Below are 20,486 nucleotides of genomic sequence, written 5' to 3' on the forward strand. Positions count from 1 at the left end.
ATAGTATCTTGATGTGTCACAAAACCAGTTGTTTCCAAGGCTGACTGAAGAAAATTTCATTTTTCAACAAGAAGGGGCACCCCCTCACTGGACTTTCCAAGTTCATAAATATGTGAATGAAACTCGACATGCAATTAGATTGTTCATCAAACAGCTAACAACTTAGTGCTTCTCATCTGGCCTCCATGATCACCAGATTTGATGCCCTGTGACATCTTCCTGTGGGGTTACATTAAGAACGTCATTCATGCTCTCACACTACCACAGGAACTGTAAGACTTGAAGAACTAGATCTGTACTGCCATAAAGTCAGTGACAGTTGACATACTGACCCAAGTATGTAAGTGATAATGTTTTTGTCACTGATGGAGGACATATTTAACATCTGAAATCTAAGCTTGAGAGATTCATAAGTGTGTGTCCAGTTTCTGTAGTTGTATGTCTTACCCTTTAATAAATATATCTATTCAAAATATGTACTTTCTTTTTAAACAGCCTGACTTCATCAGTTAACAAAAAGAAGTGTGAGGCTCACTGCATTAGTCATTAGTGAAAGTCCACTTAATAACTGTCTGGAAAGATATTGGTTTGGACTGCAGGTAGTCATTTTTTGTGGATGGTGATAATACCATTTTGCATCTTTTTGCAGCCTCTCCTGTTGGTGGTTCACCTCGTCAGCAACAGCAACACTCAAGACTGAATGGCACTGCTTCAAATGTAGTGCCTGTCTCAACTGTTAGAAGCACAGCATCACCCAACTTTACATCAAGGACTACATCCCCTCGGACATCAGCTACCGGATTTGTACCTGTTGTAAACACAAGAAAACCTAGCTCCCCGTTGGTCACACCTTCAAAATCGAGGCTGACAGAGTCGAGGTAAGTTTATCTAGATGCATCTTACTTGTCTGTTATACACAGAGCTTTAGAATATTCACTTTAAATTGCTTTGTGGGTTTTGATTGTTGTTGCTGGAGCATTGTATAACACAGAAACAGAAAAATGTCATGGTATTTGGTGTATTAGAGACCAGTCCGTGAGTGATTTGAATATGGTCAATTCATCATCTCATTTGTCTTCTTGGTATAATGCGTAAAGATTCAAGGAAAAGGAAATTCAACCATGTATTTCTGTGGTCTGGAGTCTTTTATTATGTGTTTGTATGGTTTGAACAGTGTAATAGGAAAATGATCTCCTTTTGGCAGAAAGACCTAAATAATTTAAGCAATATTGTTTAAATGTTTTGCATTTAGCTGAGTGAGCACACTGAAAAGTATTTTTTCATTTTCAGATATTTGTCAAAAAAACCGGATATAAAAAGTGTGGATACCTCCCAGAAAGTTGATATACTGACAGCACTCACAAAAGAGTCCTTAGCAAGATTAGATAGGCTTACCAATACTTCTGTGAGTGATGAACATACGTCTCGATTGACTGGAGAATCCCATCTTATTCGTTCGAACACATCTTCTACCCTCAGTAATGGCCATGTGCAGGACCATGCAGAACATAGCCTGAAAAAATGTGCATCTGCAGTGGTTTCAGTTGACTCCACTTCATCATTTCCCTGTGAAGATGACACTGAACTTACAGTAGAAATTCACGAAAGGAGTAAATCACCAACAAAGCCAGCATCTTCCATTTTGAAGAAGAAGTCATTGGAGGAACCGCTAGGCACAGTTCATTCTGTTCCTGCTGTAACAGCACAGCCTGTGTCAATACTTAAGCGAAAAACCTCACAAGATGAGGCAGGCTCAAGTGCAAGTACCACACCAGCACCACCGGTAACTTTCTCCCCATCTGTAGAAGACCATGTTCGTAACTCTAGAAGACAAGGTATACTCAAAAAACGTGCAAGCCTCGATGAATCAGAAGTCATGAGGCGTCGAAGTTGCTCACCCGATGTCAATCATAGTTGGGCTAGAGATTCTTACGAATTCAGACCCATCTTGAAGAACCAGAGAAGATCATCGATGGAGGAACTAGTGAGGCGAACTCAGTCTCCAGAATTACATCCTCATTCAATTTTAAAAAGGAAGACTAGCCGTGATGATGACACGGAAGAAAGAACTATCACTTCCCCAGAACCACAAGGGATTTTGAAACGCAAATCCAATGTTAGCAGTAGCAGTAGCAGTGGAAGTGGTTCACCTCATGTTTCAATTTCACAGACAGTTATCATGAATGTTGCTGGAATATCTGGCACAGAATTTGGAGCTGATGCTTCTGAAGTTGTACGGCCTATACTTAAGAAGAAGAGCAGCTCAGAGGACACAACTACAGCAGACTCTTCCTCTGCAGACACCCCTAAACCCATTTTGAAGAAGAAAACAAGCATGGATGTCGACGATTCTGAAGACAGGCCAAAAAAACCTATATTGAAGTCTTCACGGAGATCTTCCCAGGAAGGCAGAGGTAGTGTAAGTTTGGATGGCACACCAAGGGAATCACCTACCAGATGTTTGAAATTACGCAGCCATAGTGCTACTGCTTCTGATTCCACATCTGGATCAGATGGGGAAGCTGTTAGACCCATACTGAAGCAAGCGAACAGCAGAGAAAGGTCCTCTTCTCCCCGTCCGAGATTGTCATTTTGTGATGATGAAGATGAGGATAGGCTGATAGGACGGAGCACTGCTTCATCTGGTAGTGATACTACAAGGCCTGTCAGTCCAGTTGGTGAAGGTGCTGTTCTAAGACGAAATCGTGTGTTATGTAGCCCTGTTTCACTTGAGAGTGAGCGTGATAATGTTGTCCCCAAAAGACGTTCCTGGGAGCTGAGTTCTTGTGTAGATGCTACTGACAATGCACAGTTGATGAATCAGCCAAATTCTGATGAGCCAAGAAGTTTATCAGTTGCTGAAAGGATAGTAAACATGGAAAGTCTTCTAAGTCAGCCTGTCAGAAGCAGCTCAACAGCTGCAATTAAAACTGGAGCTGTGCCAAAGAGGCAAGGCCTTGGGAGGAGCCTCCGTGACAAGGAGCGATTTCACACTCAACCTGTTACCATGGATGAATTGGAAGCTTCTGCATTGTAAGTTACAGCAATATTTACTTTTTAATATGTATTTCTCTGTGCCATTGAATATATATATATATATATATATATATATATATATATATATATATATATATATATAAAAAACAAAGATTCCAAGACTTACCAAGCGGGAAAGCGCCGGCAGACAGGCACATGAACAAAACACACAAACACACACACACACAGAATTACTAGCTTTCGCAACCGATGGTTGCTTCTTCAGGAAGGAGAGGGAAAGACGAAAGGACGTGGGTTTTAAGGGAGAGGGTAAGGAGTCATTCCAATCCCGGGAGCGGAAAGACTTCCCTTAGGGGAAAAAAAGGACAGGTGTACACTCGCGCGTGTGCGCACACACACACACACACACACACACACACACACACACACACACACATATCCATCCGCACACACACACACACACACACACACACACACACACACACACACACATATCCATCCGCACACACACAGACACAAGCAGACAATATATATATAGTGACTAACATAAAAGAGAGTCAAAAAGTTAATGATCCTAAGTAAATACATAAATGTTGATATGTAAATAGTTGTATTCTGTGATTCGTCACACCAATTTGACTGCATGAATAATTTCATTTTTTTAAGTAAATCATGTTACAGTATCACAGGAAACTCTGCAAAATGGTCAAGTTAAATTTAGCAGGAAACACATGAACTGTAATATTCTGGGTGTATTACAAATAATGAATGGGTTGAGGGTATTCTAACATTTCCGACTTAAAGTGTGAGTGTGAATCTGGGTTATTTCGGTTTATTCCCCCCAAACCACCTTCCACTTCTTTATGAGGTGACTTACTTGGAATTTGCAGCCACTCTTCTTTACTGGATAGCCAGCTGCTGAAAACCCTCTTGACTTCTTCTCCGTCGAATAACGGTAGGTATAAGAATGTTTAGACTCTGTCTACTTATGAAATAAGTAGACATACAAACTTTGCTTTCGTCAATTAACAATGTATTTGACTTTCATACACAATAAAACTCTCACTTTCAACATAAACCTATAACTTCCTGTAAGTCCCTCGTACAGTCGAATGTCAGACACAAACTACATTACAGATAAAAGAAAGTTGGCTTTGATACCATAACTTTTCTTAACAAAACCAGAAAATAAGTCTTGCCTATGGCAAGGTTACGTCAAGAGTTTTCAAGAGTTCTTTTTCAACTGTCTTCGTTTTAATAACAATAGTAAATGACCCAATAAGCACAGAGCTGCATACAAACTCCACAGTTCTTCCTTACACACTCACTAATACATCTATGGATTGCCCGACAGGTACTTTTCGGTGTCGTTTGTCCACCACTTCTACTTTTTACCTGTGGCTGATTTTAAACCTGCACAAACATACATGTGGCACTCAGTAGGTAGGATTCTACCATCCCACACTCATATCCGGAATATCATGTGTTCGAGACTGTAGAAGGCTGAGTGGTTCTAAAATTTACTCAGAAATTCTCGAATCACTACAGTATCTTTATTGCTTTCTGTTTTCAAAAACAAATGAAAGGTGTAAACAGAAAACAGTCCCATATTAAGTAACTGGTCTTCACCCAAATTTAAACTTAATTACATGTGGTTTCCCATAAGATTGCATCTTAGGGCCCAAACTTTTCTTCTACATCCATCATCTTTCAGCAGTAACATATGTTTACATATCATACAAATATTGTGATAAATAGCAGTGCACGGTAGTTTCAGAAAAAACTGCAAATAAAATTTTCATTGACATTAATAAATGCTTTCTAGCTCATTTGTTGTCATTAAATTGAGAGGACAGTTCATTGGGTCCTACCTTACAAGAGGTTTCCGCCAACAGTTACTCGAAGTATGCGAATTTGCACATGTGGTGGTGGTGGTGGTGGTGGTGGTGGTGGTGGTAGGTCATCCAAATTGGCCAGTCTCCAGACTGTTGATGAAGGTCCATTTATACAGATTAGGTTCCCAGCTATATGAGTCACTTGAATACTTCTTAAGTAATAATACTCATTACATTGTCCTTGAAGGCAAGTGATCAGCACAAACAAGATCATCATCAGGATTTCCCTAGGGAAGAGCAGTAGGACTGCTCTTATTCTCTATATGTGTAAATGACCTGACTGACAGGGCAAGCAACAATTTATGGCTGTTTGGTGGTGGTGGTGGTGCTGAGCTGTATGGAAAGATGTCATCATTGAGAGATTGTAAGAGGATACAAGATGACTTAGACAGAATTTCTAGTTGGTGTGATGAGCGGTAGCTTGCTGTGATTCTATGGAAATGTAAGTAAATGTGGATGAGTACGGAAAACAATCCTGCAGTCCTGGTGATGTTCAAATACAGCATTAGTAGTGTGGTGCTTGACACAACCATATCGACTAAATATCTAGGCATAACACTGCAAAGCGATATGAAAGGTAACAAGTGCTTGAATTTGGTAATATGGAAAGCAAATGGCCCACTTCATTTTATCTGGAGTATTTTGGAAAAGTGTAGCTCATCTATAAAGGAGATGAGGCATACAAAACTAGTGTTGACCCACCCATGAGTGCTGCTAGAGTTTTAGGGTCCCCACCAGATTGGATAAAAAGAGGCATCAAAGCAATTCAGAGGCATGCTGCTGGATTTGCTACTTGTTGACTGGATCAGCACAGAAGTATTATGGAGATGAATTTGTGACCTCAGATGGGAATCCCCAGAGGGAAGCAACCTACTTTTCACAAGGCACTATTGAGAATATTTAGCAGACCTGTATTTGAGGCCTACTCAGAACAATTCTACTGCAACCATTGCACATTTCACCTAAGTACCACGAAGACAGACGCATTACACCTGTACGTAGGCATATAGACAGTTGTTTTTTCATTGCCATATTTGTGATTCAAACACGAAAGTAACTCTAGTAGAAGTGGTAGTGGTAGTGGTAGTGGTGGTAGTAGTAGTAGTAGTAGTAGTAGTAGTAGTAGTAGTAGTATGTGGCATCCTCTTCCATGCAGTGGCTTGTGGAGTGTGGATACAGATGAAGATGTAAATGACATTGATAGTGAAAAAATAATAATAAACAATAAATTAATAAGGCTTCAAGACTTTGTAACTAACAGCCTAAGAAGTTGACCTTGCCTATGGTACTGGACGGGTCACAGGTAGTGGATAGTGAGCATTCTGCCAATATGGTGGACAGCTGTGAGTGCAAAATAAGCAATCCCAGACCAAGGTAAAACAAAATCAAATCCACTTTACGTCTGTCTTGTAGCAAGCAGCAAAGTGGTCAGAGTCTGTTCACAAGTGGTGTGGCTGAAATTTATATTCTGGAACTAATCCTTCAAGTCATAACAATCTGAGTACACTCATTGAGTCTACTCAGCTCTACCTGATTCCAGGTACAATCATTATGGGGAATTTTGATAGAATATTACTCGAGTTGGTCAATCCACCACCAGTATTACTACTGCAACGGGTCTTTCGGATCCTGGGCAGCCAGGTTAAAATGCAATGTGATTCAACAGAGGAAGTCAGAATCCTCTGGCCAACTTAAAACCAAAACAAATTCTTCTTTTGCAACATTTAACATACAGAAGTCTTTGTAACCAAGTAAACTTCATAAATTGGGAAATGCATTAAAATAACAGAAGATTCAAATTTTGGCACTACAAGAAACACGAATGATGGACAAAAACATCATTGATTTCAGCAGTTACCGTCGTTTTAAAAGTAACATTGAGAAAACAGTACTTACTAACAGTGGCTTTTCTAAAAAAAAGTTTGAGGGTACTCCGACATTGGATATAATGCAGTGAAAATTACTTACAACTGAAGCATGGGATGCCAACCGTCTGCTTTTAGCCATGACATCGAATCAACATGTCGAACAGCAAAAAAAAAAAAAAAAAAAACTTTGTTGATGATAGAGTTTAGGGTACGCATTCCCCCCAGAAAAACAGCACTGTTTAATAATATACCACATCTGAGAGTTGCTTTTGCAGTCTCCAAAGATATTTCAAATTCAATAAAGGAGGTAGAACCCATTCATAATAGACTAATGACAATTTCTCTTAAATGTGCAAAAAAACACACACTTTAATTAATGCCTATATGCCAGTTGATGAGGACAACAATAAAAAATGTGAAGAAGTTAATGAAGCTTGGGAAACATTAGAAAGCATCATCTTGAAAATTCCTTCAAACGATGTTAAAACTTTAATGAGTGATTTTAATGCTCAGTTAGGTAAAGAGAAAAAATATAAGTAAACGATGGGTGGATTTGCTGTGCATAAATGGACAAAGCAAAGTGCTCAAAGACTTCTTGAAACGTGCAAAAATTTTAACCTTAAAATCATGTCTACACATTTTAAAAAGAAGCCTTCTAAACAAAAACTTGACGTGCACCCAATAAATTAAATCAATTGTGTAGCAATTTCATACCCTAACTACAAAGAAATTTTAAATGTCAAAGTTGATTCTGACCATTATTTAACACAAATAAATGTAAAACTTCAATCTCAAAACACTTCAAAACAAAAAAGGTTATCCCAAAATTTGGCACTGCTAAAGTAACCCCTACTCTAAGAAGCTAACTTGACAAAAAATACTCCAACAATAGGCAAAGCCTAAAATGAAACATAAAAAATTCCGTTTCAAAAGAAACAAAAACATCGTTGGTGGATAGCGGATTGTGAAACAGCTGTTAAGTCTAGGCATGAGGCATTCAAAAATTGAAATAATAACAAAACTGAAAATACGTGCAACACCTTTCTAATTGTAAGAAAAGAAACATATAAATTAATCCAACAGACTAAAGGAAAATATGAAAATGCTTAACTTTTAGAAATCGAAAAAGGCTTCCAAAAGAACAATACAAGAAACTTTTATAAAACGTGCAAAAGAAAACTAACCAGTTACCAACCTCAAAATCATTTGCTTCAAAAATGAAAATGACAGTTTGGCTGTTAACAACCCGGAAAACTGTAAGGTAATTGCTAATTATTTTGAAAAACTATTAAACTCTCCAAAATCAGTGAGTAAGTCCCAACCACAGCAGGGGTATAATTGCACAACTACTAAAATCAATTGGCCCTAACACTATAAAAGAAATCACTCAACTAATAGGACATATCTGGCAAACAGAGAAAGTACCCGAGGACAGGAAAACTGCCCTAATTTACCCAGTGCATAAAAGAAGGGATTGAATCACTGTTAACAATTACCAAGTAATCTCTCTTCTCCCAGTCACATACAAAATTCACTTGCAATGTTTACTTGATCAAGCCTAAGAAGAGTTAAAACTATAAATTGGTGAATACCAAGAACACTTTAGACCAAACATCCTGTACAGAATAAATTCTTAATTTAAAACTAATTTTTAGGCAACAATGGATTTCTAGTAACAGTATTGTATGTACATTTGTATATTGTAAAAAATATGACTCAGGTGATCGTGAATATCTTTTCAAAATTTTAAAGGAACAAGGGCTAGATAATAAAACTGGGCACTGATTAAGGAAACGTTAACTGACACTAGCTCTAAAGTTAAATTCGTGAAAGAAATTTCTGAACCATGTGAAATAAAGACTGATGTTAGACAGGGAATAATAATAATAATAATAATAATAATAATAATAATAATAATAAATTTAGTTGGAGGACTGCACCACAGAACTTCTGAAAAACTCACAGAAAACCTTACAGAAAATCTTACAGAAAATCGTTGATAGTGAAATGAACATTATCAGAGATTGGCGATGGTAAAAGTAAAGTTTCCATGCTTTGATTACTTTCATTTTAGGATGCACCATCACAGAATAACTCAACAAAAATGTTTGGAGTGCAAAAGTCTTGAAAAAGCATTATTTTCAGCATGACTCCAGAAATGTATTGCAGAAGCCTTTAAAAAAATAATAAAATAAAAAACAGTGTATGTAAATGCAATTTTTTCAGTACATGACCTGTATAACCCCATACTGCAATGTCTTAACACTTGTATTCACAAACATGGGGGCTCCAATGCCATACTAACACAAATGTTTTGTTTCCTTGAAACACAATAAATGTTAGTTCTTCAGAGCTGAAGTACAATCATTTTGTGTATGTGGCAGTGTCTACCTGCCTGCCAACAGTGATCACTGTCCACTTCGTCCTTTTGATCCAGGTAGTGAAGTGTAGAAAAATATATTTTTATTATGCATATGAAGTTGTATCTACACATAATGCAGTAATACGTCATATTTTGCCCACCTTTTGCCAAAAATCATATATCTGTTGTATGTTGAAGGACATAAGAATAAAATCATGGAAATACTGCTCACATGACAATGTTTAAGGTGATATTGTCACAAATGAAAACAACATTTACCACAAGGTTTTATATATCAGGACTATTGTGGACAAGCAGCACAACACATTGCTCGGTTTGCTAACATAAGCATTGTTGTGCAGGTCTGGCGAAATGCTCTCAAAACCAACAAGGCAGTTTCTTGCATAATAAACATCTGACACATAATCACACTATTCAGTTTGAGTACAAACCCAGCCTGGTTCAACATGCTGAAAGGAAAGTGCTCCAACAGCATGAAGTTGAGACATTTTGTTTGTGATTTTGGGGAGAAGTTCTTCAGCACTGACAAGGAAACATTGTTTTTTAAACTATGTGAAGTTGAAGTTAGCGCAGAAAAGTGCTTTGATGTGCAGCAACACTGTAATACCACCAAACACAGCAGCTGGGTGAAAAGAAGTGCTGAAAGTGACAACAGACAAACACTGTTATTTGAGCAGACAGGTCCATCTTCAATGATGCCATCATTCTTCAGGGTCTCGTGTCGGATGATAATGTCTTGCAGCACCGCATTTGAGAAGCTGTCCACCTCAAAGCTGAGTGGTCAGTGCGACGGAATGCCATGCAAAGGGGCCCGGGTTCAGCTCCCGGCTTTGCTGGAAATTTTCTCCACTCAGGGACTGGGCGTTGTGTTGACTTCATAATCATCCACATTGATGCGCAAGTTGTCGAAGTAGTGTCACCTAAAAAGACGAGCACCAGGCAACCGGTCTACCCAATGGGAGGCCCTAACCACACGACATTTTGTTGGAGAAGCTGAAGAATCCACACTCCAAACAATTCTTGGAGAAGTACAGAACACATCGAGTTCCAGATGAATCTACATTGAGAAATAACCATTTGTCCTTGTGCTATAAACAGGTGTTCAACAAAATATGTATTAGTGTTGCTGACCAAAAGTCTCAAGTGTCCATAGATGACGCCTCCAGTGTGGGCAGACACTGTGTTGCAAACGATGTTGGTGTTGTAAAAATTGATGGACCTGGAGAAATGTTCTTGCTAATGTGTGAAGCTCTGGAGAGAGCAAACAATTCGACAGTTGCTGTTTTGTTCGACAGGTTTTTGAAGCTACTGTGACTGTGGTGCATGTCACTTGCCTTGCACATGTGTTACACAGAGTTGTAGAAGTAGTGTGATTACATTATATTGATTTGGACAAATTAATTTTCTGTGGCAAGAAAATCGATGAGAAATATCCACTGTGGGTACAGAAATTGAAGGAACAAGTGCCTTCACAGCCCCTCCCCCTTCTGCCTGCTCTTACATGACTGGATTCTTGGCTTAATGCTGCTTAATATTACTACACTAGCAACCTCAGAATAAAGAGAATCTTTTATGAGGTTGACAGTGATGAATCAAGTGCTATAAAAAGTGTGAAAGAGGTCTTTACAGATACATCATCTTGAAACTTGTCATACATCAATGCCTACTTTTTGGTGGTACCATAAGCTGCTGGTACTCAGCTTTGTGACACTCTAGACATTGTGCAACGTGTTCAGAATGAGTTGGGTCGAGCTCATGGTCATGAGGCTAACAAAGTGAACAACAAATTGCACAATGTTCTCCAGTAGAGTGCTGGGTTTTCTTCAATGCACAAATTTAGTCTGTCTTTCTGGGAATACTACATTTGAAGACAGTGAACCAAAGCTGCCTGGCAGTGACGTCACTGTCGTCAAATATGCTCCTGTGATGTCCTGTAATGTGGAGAGGAGCTTTTCCAGGTACAGAACTATCCTTAGCAACATCTGTAGCTCTTTGAAAATGGAAGACCTGCAAATGCACCGTGTTACAGTGCATCTCTGCAGAAACTGAACAATGACATGACATGTTATCTAATTTGGAATACTTTAAACAGTGTACAGTAGTAAAAACATAATTTTATTGTTTGGATAGGTGTTATTGTTATCACTGTACTGCATGTGCTGGTTTTTTTGCCCCCCAGACACATACAGACACTGGTATGTTAAAAAAAAAAACAGCAAAGCATTTTTAAATGAACTTACATAAAATCATATTTTATTTTTTGTGGTCATATTTATTTAAGTTTTAGGGCATAGACACTTGCATATTTTGCTGTTCTTTAGATCATTAAAATTCAGGCTCTACTGATAAGCATACTTGTAGTGTTTTGAGCTGTATCTTTTGTGGGCTAGCTGGAGAAGTTCCTAAACTATGACGACATTGTTTAGACAAGGACACAGGTTAGCTGGATAAAACCTTGAACAGGTCCTTCTTCTTCTACCCTTGACAACAGGTACTTAAATATGGATAACACACAACACACACATTCTATGCTTCCAATAATCGGCCCAACCGGCAGTTCCTTATATTCGCTCCCAAGTCCTGTTACAGTGTAGTCCCTACCTTGGAAGACACTATCTGTTTATAATCGCGACTGATGTCTGTGCAATATCCCCTGTTAGCAATCTTCATTGCCATTCACAATCTCCCATTAATCAACATTCCTGCAGCATTAAAGGCCTAGTTTGTCATGATGATGCCAAACAGCTCAACAAAGTGTACATTGCTCCTAGAACTTGGGGATACTATCTTTCTCAATTCACCACTTATGTTATAAACTATCAAGCTTCAGATGACTTGCTATGGTGGATCCTTCTTATCCATGAACGGGGGTGGAGGGGAGGGTTTGATAAGAATTTATTTCCTGGCTATGACTCAGATGAAAACAAAAAATCCTCATCTGCCTTGCTACCTACTCCAGTATGCTGCCATAATGGAAGATCCTGATATTAGCATGATTATAAAAGGGAAACTGCTAAAGAACCTAGTAAAATGACCCTCAGTCAGTTTTTCTAGGCCAAACAATAATAATGAGCTTAACCTTTAGCTTCTGACTGACTGCACTATTTCAGTGGATCATGTCATATTAGTTAGTTTCATGTTACATGGATCATTTCACAGTAAATTGAGATGATGTGGCATGAGTCATTTTACATTAACATTGCAAATTAATTTGTAATGTGGCTACTTGCTGAACAAATTTTAAATTGCTGCCTGTCAAAAATTTTGTCACTGGGTATGTAATCAAAAATTTTGTGCAATATTGTGCAGCCCTTTTTGTGCTAAAGACAAACTTAATGTGGAGTAATTGTTATTTGTCTTTCTTGTATTATATTTATGCACATAATTGTTTCCTTTGGACTGAAGTAGATTATTTATAACAATTTTTATGAGGGAATAAATATACTATGAAGCAGTAGTTAAAATCCCAACTCTGTAGACCAATGTCTACAGGATGATTGTGAGTGGGCACCACGTATTACATTTGCAGACCTAGAACATTATTCCATATGACATAATTGATTAAAAGTATACAAAATATGATGTGTCTCTCCACAAGGTATGTAGTTTTTTCTTGCTTTGAGTTTAATCAAAGAAAAGATTATCAGTTAGAACCCTACTGTGTTTGCCCATCAACATAGGAAAGCTAATTACTAAATTAAATTTTAGGATCCAAATATGGTTTCCAGATCATTTTTCCTATCAGTGTCCTTCATAAAATCTACATTGGAATAACCACAAAGTATTAACTGATTGCTGGCAGAGAGATAGTGTAGTAGGGAATCGAAATTCCTCACAAACAGTTCAAAATTTCCCAGTGGGGATGTGTTTGCATCATGCCAGGCATTTGTTTTGTGTTTTAAGAGCCACTTTTAGTATTTAGAGCTCTCAGTTGAGTGATAACTCTTCTAGCAGCAGCAGCAGCAGCAGCACATTAGACTTCTGTGGGGTGACACAACTTCTCATGAGAAGTGACTTTAAATTTCACCAGTGCTCTTTAGCTTTCATTCCTATATTTAGTGCATGCCAGTTTATCTGTCAGGCAGTCTTTAGTATGAGTAGGAACTGTGATTGTCGTGTTCAAATGCAAGTGGAGTTGGTGACCTTATGCTACAGCTCCAGGCAGTGCTGTGCTGTGCTGGTTTCAGTCACACAGCTTGAGACTGTTAAGAGTGGCCACCTCTGTAGGGGGCTGGACGGGACAATCCAAGGGATGCCCAGCACAACCCATGTGTCCTCCCGATCAGTCTACTACTGTGGCCTCTACAGGTGCTGCCCGCACTGAGATTGATCCCTCACACGTGGTCGAGTGGGAGGTCGTTCCAAGGTGTGGCCGGCAGTGAAAGTGTTTCTGAGGGGCTGATTGGAGGGCCTTCCCTGTTTGTCTGACAAACAGGTTTTGGGCACTGTCTTTTGCTGATGAAGTCCCTGAGTCAGATGAAGTTGCTTGTTCTGTTCCAGAGATATCCTCTTGGCCTGCAAGGTCGGAGTATTCACACGATTACTGGTAGTTGGGAGCTCCAATGTTAGGTGCATAATGATGACTCTTATGGACATGGCTGTGCAGGAGGTAAAGGAATCGAGTGTACACATTCTGTGCATACTGGGAGGAGTAATTCTAGATGTGTAACGGGTACTCATGGATGCCTTGAAGAGAATAAGCTACACCCAACTGCAGGTGGTGGCTCATGTTGGTACTAACAATGTTGTCATTTTTGGATCAGGAGAGGTTCTCTCTGGTTTCGGGCGGCTAGCTGAAGAGTAAAGACTGACAATCTTGCTTGCAAGTTGTAGGCAGAGCTCATCATCTATAGCATTGTCAGCAGAACGAACCATTGTCTTTTCATACAGAACAGAGTGGAGGGTCTTGAATCAGAGGCTCAGATAGTTCTACAACCATATAGGTTTTAGATTACTTGACTTGTGACATAGGATGGTGGGTTTCCAGGTTCCATTAAATAGGTCAGGAGTCCACTACACACAGAAAGTGGCTATAGGGGTAGCGGATGCTCTGTGGAGGGGACTGGGTTGTATTTTAGCTTAGAAGGTCTGAGAAAAATGCAGAAAGGGCTTCAGTTTCAAAGGATAGAAGATGAATACAGGAAGAGGGTAGACATAGCAACAATCAATATTGTACTTTCAAAACGGTGAAGAGCAGCAATTGGTGGTAGTTTCCACTCCACTTTATTAGAGCAGATTCAGATTTTGGCTAGTTGGCAGCAGTTATCCTAGTATGTCTATACACCTGCTGTTCAGCCTCTTGTCATAGTTCGTCCTTAATGAACTATGACAAGAGTCTGAACAAATGTAGATATACTAAGGCATGTATAACAACTCCAAAATAATGGATTCGTAATGGCTAGTTACTGCCCAAAATGTGGATCTGCTCTAATAAAATTAGAATGGGAACAATGACTGGTGACGGCTCTCTTAGCATTTTGAAAGTTCGATCACAGTCATGGAGCATGTTCTGCGTGCTTAATGGAAGGTAATTTGAATAAATATTGTAGTTGTAAACTACCATAACTGTGTTGGAAAAAAAGAGAGCTTCAAGCTCTAATACAAAGCACTGAATCTCAAATCTTCGTAGGTTTGGAAAACTGGCTGAAGCCAGAGGTAAGCTTAGCTGAAATTTTACCAAAGGCCTGAACCTTGTTCAGAAAGAATAGATTAAATTCAGTTAGTGGCGGAGTGTTCATTGCTCTCAGAAGTAGTTTAGCTTGTAGTGAAATTGAAGTAGGTAGATCCTGTGAGTTAGTGGGGGTAGAAATTATACTTGACAAGCGGAATGAATTAATAATTGACCCCAGTGACTCAGGTAATACATTTGCTGAACAGTTCAAAAGAAACTTGAGCGTTATTTCAAAAAGGACAATTTTAGGTGGTGGTGACTTCAATGTACCCTCAATATGCTGGTGAAAATGCATGTTCAAAGCTGATGGTCAGCATAAAACATTGTCAAATTGTATGGAATGCATTCTCAGAAAATCATTGTGAACAGCTACACTGACGCCCAAAAAATTAAACCAACAAACCAAAATTTTGCAACATTGTCTGTTTTGTCTCGAAACAGTATGATCAGGTGATAGTAAAGTAAGAAAAGTATAAAGAAACAGAACATAAACAGCTGCAACATGCATAATGATAGACAAAAATGTTCTTTGTTTATTTTCAATTTAACAGATTTAATGGGTTCATTATGCGGTGTGACTACCTCTGATAGCAATACAGGCCTGACAAATGATGAGGCATGCTCTGAATGATGTCATCAATCTCATATTGAGGCAATAACACCCATACTTCCTGCAGCACTGTTAACAAGTCTTTGAAAGTGGTTGGTGGATGCTGACATGATGCAGCCCATGTCCCTGGTGCACCCTAGATATGCTCTGTGGGATCAAATGGGGAGAACGAACAGGCCATGCCATGTGTGCATTATCTTACATTTCCAAGAAAATGTCAACCACATGTGCTCTGAGGTTGAGCATTATTGTCCAGCGATATAAAGTCTGGGTCCTCAGCAACTTGGAACAGTTGTATATGAGGTTCCAAGATAATAGTCACCATACCTGACAGCAGTTAAACCTTCCTGATTTAACTGTACAATTTAATGAAGAGGTGTTAGAATGGTCAACATAATCCCTGAGCACACCATTAGGGATGATCCTTGATATCAGTCTCCTCCTCCAATGGTTGGGTGCCAAAATCATGTTCCATGTTGTCTCCAGATGCAAATCCATTGAGAATTACTGTACAGACCAAATCAGGACTCATCCATGAAAAGAACGTTGGCCCACTGTACAACTGTTCAGGTGCCATGTTGACAGCTTCCCTCTAGACATTCCATTCTGTGAAGACACATCAGAGGGACGCATATAGCAGGTCTCCAACAATAAGGACCACTTTGCTGCAGCCTTCTGTACACCATTTGTTTCACTACAAAACGTCCAATGGATGTTGCGATGTGAGATGAGATGCCAGTTGCCGTGCAGTACAAAGCAATACCGTCATGCCCTTACAGCTAAATAAATGTTCTCTCTTTCTGATATTACTTGTGGTTGGAAATGATCTGGTTTTCGGGATACAGTTTTCATTTCTATAAACTGTTGTCACATCTAAAAAACAACAGCACAATTCACATTAAGCCATTGCACCACATCAGTTTGCGACTGTCCTGCTTCCATCCTTCCCATAGTCTTCCACTGCAGAGAGCCTGGTAGGCGTCTTCTCTGTGCCATATTGGACCCTCTGTGACTGTGTACACAGCAATTGTGGATGTGGGACTACCCGGCAAACTGTATGCCATTTGATGGATGTCCTGATGTCATCGTTGGTGTGGTTGTCCGTTGACCAGAATGCCATCTTCTATGCAGAACATGATCGTACAGACATATGTTGACATTTTGTATGATTATATAGTGAATTAGACACAGGACAGGGAAATAGTATTTGTTTCTTTAATTTTAGACAGCAGTGTTTTTTCAGGAGCCCACTTGAAGTGTCAATGGTTGTGAAAACATACTTGACCTCTTAGCAACAAATAACCCTGTTCAGATAGGGAGAATCACGACAGACACGGGAATTAATGTAGCTAGACTGAATACTTTAACATTCAAACCCACCAAAAATTAACACAAAATACACTGAAGCAGCAGAGAAACTGGTATAGGCATGGGTATTCCTATACAGAGATATGTGAACAGGCAGAATACGGTGCCGCAGTTGTTAGATCAGTTACTGCTGATACAATGGCAGGTTATCAAGATTTAAGTGAGTTTGAACATGGTGTTATAGTCGTTGCATGAGCAATGGCACACAGCACCTCCGAGGTAGCAAGGGATTTTCCCGTATGACCATTTCATGAGTGTACCGTGAATGTCAGGAATCCGGTAAAAAATCAGATCTCTAACATGACAAAAAGCTTTACACCTCACCTGGGCCCATAAACATTGACACGGAACTATTGATGACAGGAAACATGTTGCCTTGTCGGTCAAGTCTTTGTTTCAAACTGTATCAAGCAGATGAACGTGTACAGGTATGTAGACACTACAGAATCCGTGGACCCTGCATGTCAGCAGGGGACTGTTCACACTGGTGGAGACTCTGTAATGGTGTGGGGCGTGTGCAGTTGCAGTGACATGGCCGCTCGATACGACTATATACGACACTGACAGGTGACACTTACGTCAACATTGTGTCTGATCACCTGCATCCATTCATGTCTGTTGACAGACTTGGGCAATTGCAATTGGTCAATGCTATACCCCACACATCCAGAATTGCTATGGAGTAGCTCCAGGAAAATTCTTCTGAGTTTAAACACTTCCACTGGCCACCAAACTCCCCAGACATGAACGTAACTGAGCATATCTGGGATGCCCTGCAATGTGCTATTCAGAAGAGATCTCCACACCCCCCCTCCTCCCTGTACTCTTTACGGATTTATGGAAAGCCCTGCAGGATTCATGGTGTCAATTCCCTCCAGCACTACCTCAGACATTAGTCGAGTCCATGCCACATCGTGTTGCGGCACTTCTGTGTTCACGCGGGGGCACTACATGATATTAGGCAGGTGTACCAATTTCTTTGGCTCTCCAGGGTACATATATTTACAAAAGCAGATAAAAATTCTCCTGACATCTTCCTAAGATACAGTCTCGCCCTCTTACAATCGGACTATGTAGGTGCAGACCAGATGCGGTTTAAATTCAAAGAAATAGTACCAATGGCAGTTGAGATTTGTGTAACAAATAAATTAATAAGAGATGGTACTAATCTCCCATGGTACATAAAACGGGTCAGAACACTGTCACACTAGCAGCCAGAAAAAGCATGGCAAATTTTGTGCCAAATTTAGAACAACGCAAAACCCCCAAGACTGGCAAAGTTTTACAGAAGCTTGAAACTTAGCACGAACTTCAGTGTGAAATGCTTTTAATAGTTTCCACAACAAAACTGTCATGAAATCTGGCAGAAAACCTAAAGGTATTCTGGTTGTATGTAAAATACACTCCTGGAAATTGAAATAAGAACACCGTGAATTCATTGTCCCAGGAAGGGGAAACTTTATTGACACATTCCTGGGGTCAGATACATCACATGATCACACTGACAGAACCACAGGCACATAGACACAGGCAACAGAGCATGCACAATGTCGGCACTAGTACAGTGTATATCCACCTTTCGCAGCAATGCAGGCTGCTATTCTCCCATGGAGACGATCATAGAGATGCTGGATGTAGTCCTGTGGAATGGCTTGCCATGCCATTTCCACCTGGCGCCTCAGTTGGACCATCGTTCATGCTGGATGTGCAGACCGCGTGAGACGACGCTTCATCGAGTCCCAAACATGCTCAATGGGGGACAGATCCGGAGATCTTGCTGGCCAGGGTAGTTGACTTACACCTTCTAGAGCATGTTGGGTGGCACGGGATACATGCGGATGTGCATTGTCCTGTTGGAACAGCAAGTTCCGTTGCCGGTCTAGGAATGGTAGAACGATGGGTTCGATGATGGTTTGGATGTACCGTGCACTATTCAGTGTCCCCCTCGACGATCACCAGAGGTGTACGGCCATTGTAGGAGATCGCTCCCCACACCATGATGCCGGGTGTTGGCCCTGTGTGCCTCGGTCGTATGCAGTCCTGATTGTGGCGCTCACCTGCACGGCGCCAAACACGCATATGACCATCATTGGAACCAAAGCAGAAGCGACTCTCATCGCTGAAGACGACACGTCTCCATTCGTCCCTCCATTCACGCCTGTCGCGACACCACTGGAGGCGGGCTGCACGATGTTGGGGCGTGAGCGGAAGACGGCCTAATGGTGTGCGGGACCGTAGCCCAGCTTCATGGAGACGGTTGCGAATGGTCCTCGCCGATACCCCAGGAGCAACAGTGTCCCTAATTTGCTGGGAAATGGGGTGCGGTCCCCTACGGCACTGCGTAGGATCCTACGGTCTTGGCGTGCATCCGTGCGTCGCTGCGGTCCGGTCCCAGGTCGACGGGCATGTGCACCTTCCGCCGACCACTGGCGACAACATCGATGTACTGTGGAGACCTCACGCCCCACGTGTTGAGCAATTCGGCGGTACGTCCACCCGGCCTCCCGCATGCCCACTATACGCCCTCGCTCAAAGTCCGTCAACTGTACATACGGTTCACGTCCACGCTGTCGCGGCATGCTACCCTTTTAAAGACTGCGATGGAGCTCCGTATGCCACGGCAAACTGGCTGACACTGACGGCGGCGGTGCACAAATGCTGCGCAGCTAGCGCCATTCGACGGTCAACACCGCGGTTCCTGGTGTGTCCGCTGTGCCGTGTGTGTGATCATTGCTTGTACAGCCCTCTCGCAGTGTCCGGAGCAAGTATGGTGGGTCTGACACACCGGTGTCAATGTGTTCTTTTTTCCATTTCCAGGAGTGTACATCAGTAGCAAGTTGCAATCAGTACCTTCACCGTGCGATAAAAATAGTGACATTATTGATGACAGTGCCACAAAAGCAGAGTTACTAAACATTGTTTTCCAAAATTTCTTCACAAAAGAAGGTGAAGTAAATATTCCGGGACTTTAATCAATAACAAATGGCAACATCAGTATCGTAGAAGTAGACGCCGTTGGTGTGGTGAAACAGCATAAAACAATTAAGAAAGGCAGGGCCTCTGGTCCAGATTGTATATGAGTCGGGTTCCTTTCACAGTTTGCAGATAGAGTAGCTCCATAACTTGGCAGTCATATAAAACCACTCGCTCATTAAAAGATGTTTACCCAGAAACTGGAAAGTTGCGGAAGTCACACCAATACCCAAGAAAGGAAATACGAGTAACCAGCTAAATTACAGACCCAAAATGCTAATGTCAGTTTGCGGTACGGTTTTAGAACATATTCTTTGCTCAAACATTATGAATTATCATGAAGAAAATGATTTATTGGCAGATGGCCAACACAGCTTCAGATAATATCATTCCTGTGAAACACAACTAGCTCATTATTATCACAATGTAATGAGAGTTATTGACAGCAGAGGTCACATTCCTTCCATATTTTTAATTTCCTGAAGGCGTTTGGCACCAATCCTGACAATGATTCCTAATCAAACAGCATGTCGATGCAGTATCATATCAGTTGTGTTATTGGATTCATAATTTCATGTCGGAAAGGTCATGGTTTGTAATAACTGACTGAAAGTCATTGAATAAAACACAGGTAATATCTGCCATTCCACAAGGAAGTGTTATAGGCCCTCTGTTGTATCTGGTCTGCATAAATGATTTAGGAGACAATCTGAGCAGTCCT

The 20,486-nt window shown here is 40.6% G+C and overlaps 1 protein-coding gene across 1 annotated transcript in view; it reads left to right on the forward strand.

Moving 5' to 3' along the window:
• The window catches only part of LOC126354568 (uncharacterized), a 1,114,027-nt gene that overhangs the window by 675,566 nt on the left and 417,975 nt on the right, over nt 1-20,486 (forward strand). Inside the window, exons 9-10 of the mRNA XM_050004313.1 lie at nt 650-878; nt 1,291-3,033. Coding sequence (XP_049860270.1) covers nt 650-878; nt 1,291-3,033 — 1,972 coding nt within the window. The remainder of the gene's footprint in view (nt 1-649; nt 879-1,290; nt 3,034-20,486) is intronic.

This window comes from Schistocerca gregaria, chromosome 3 (genome assembly GCF_023897955.1).
Source record: "Schistocerca gregaria isolate iqSchGreg1 chromosome 3, iqSchGreg1.2, whole genome shotgun sequence".
Taxonomy (NCBI): Eukaryota; Metazoa; Arthropoda; class Insecta; order Orthoptera; family Acrididae; genus Schistocerca; species Schistocerca gregaria.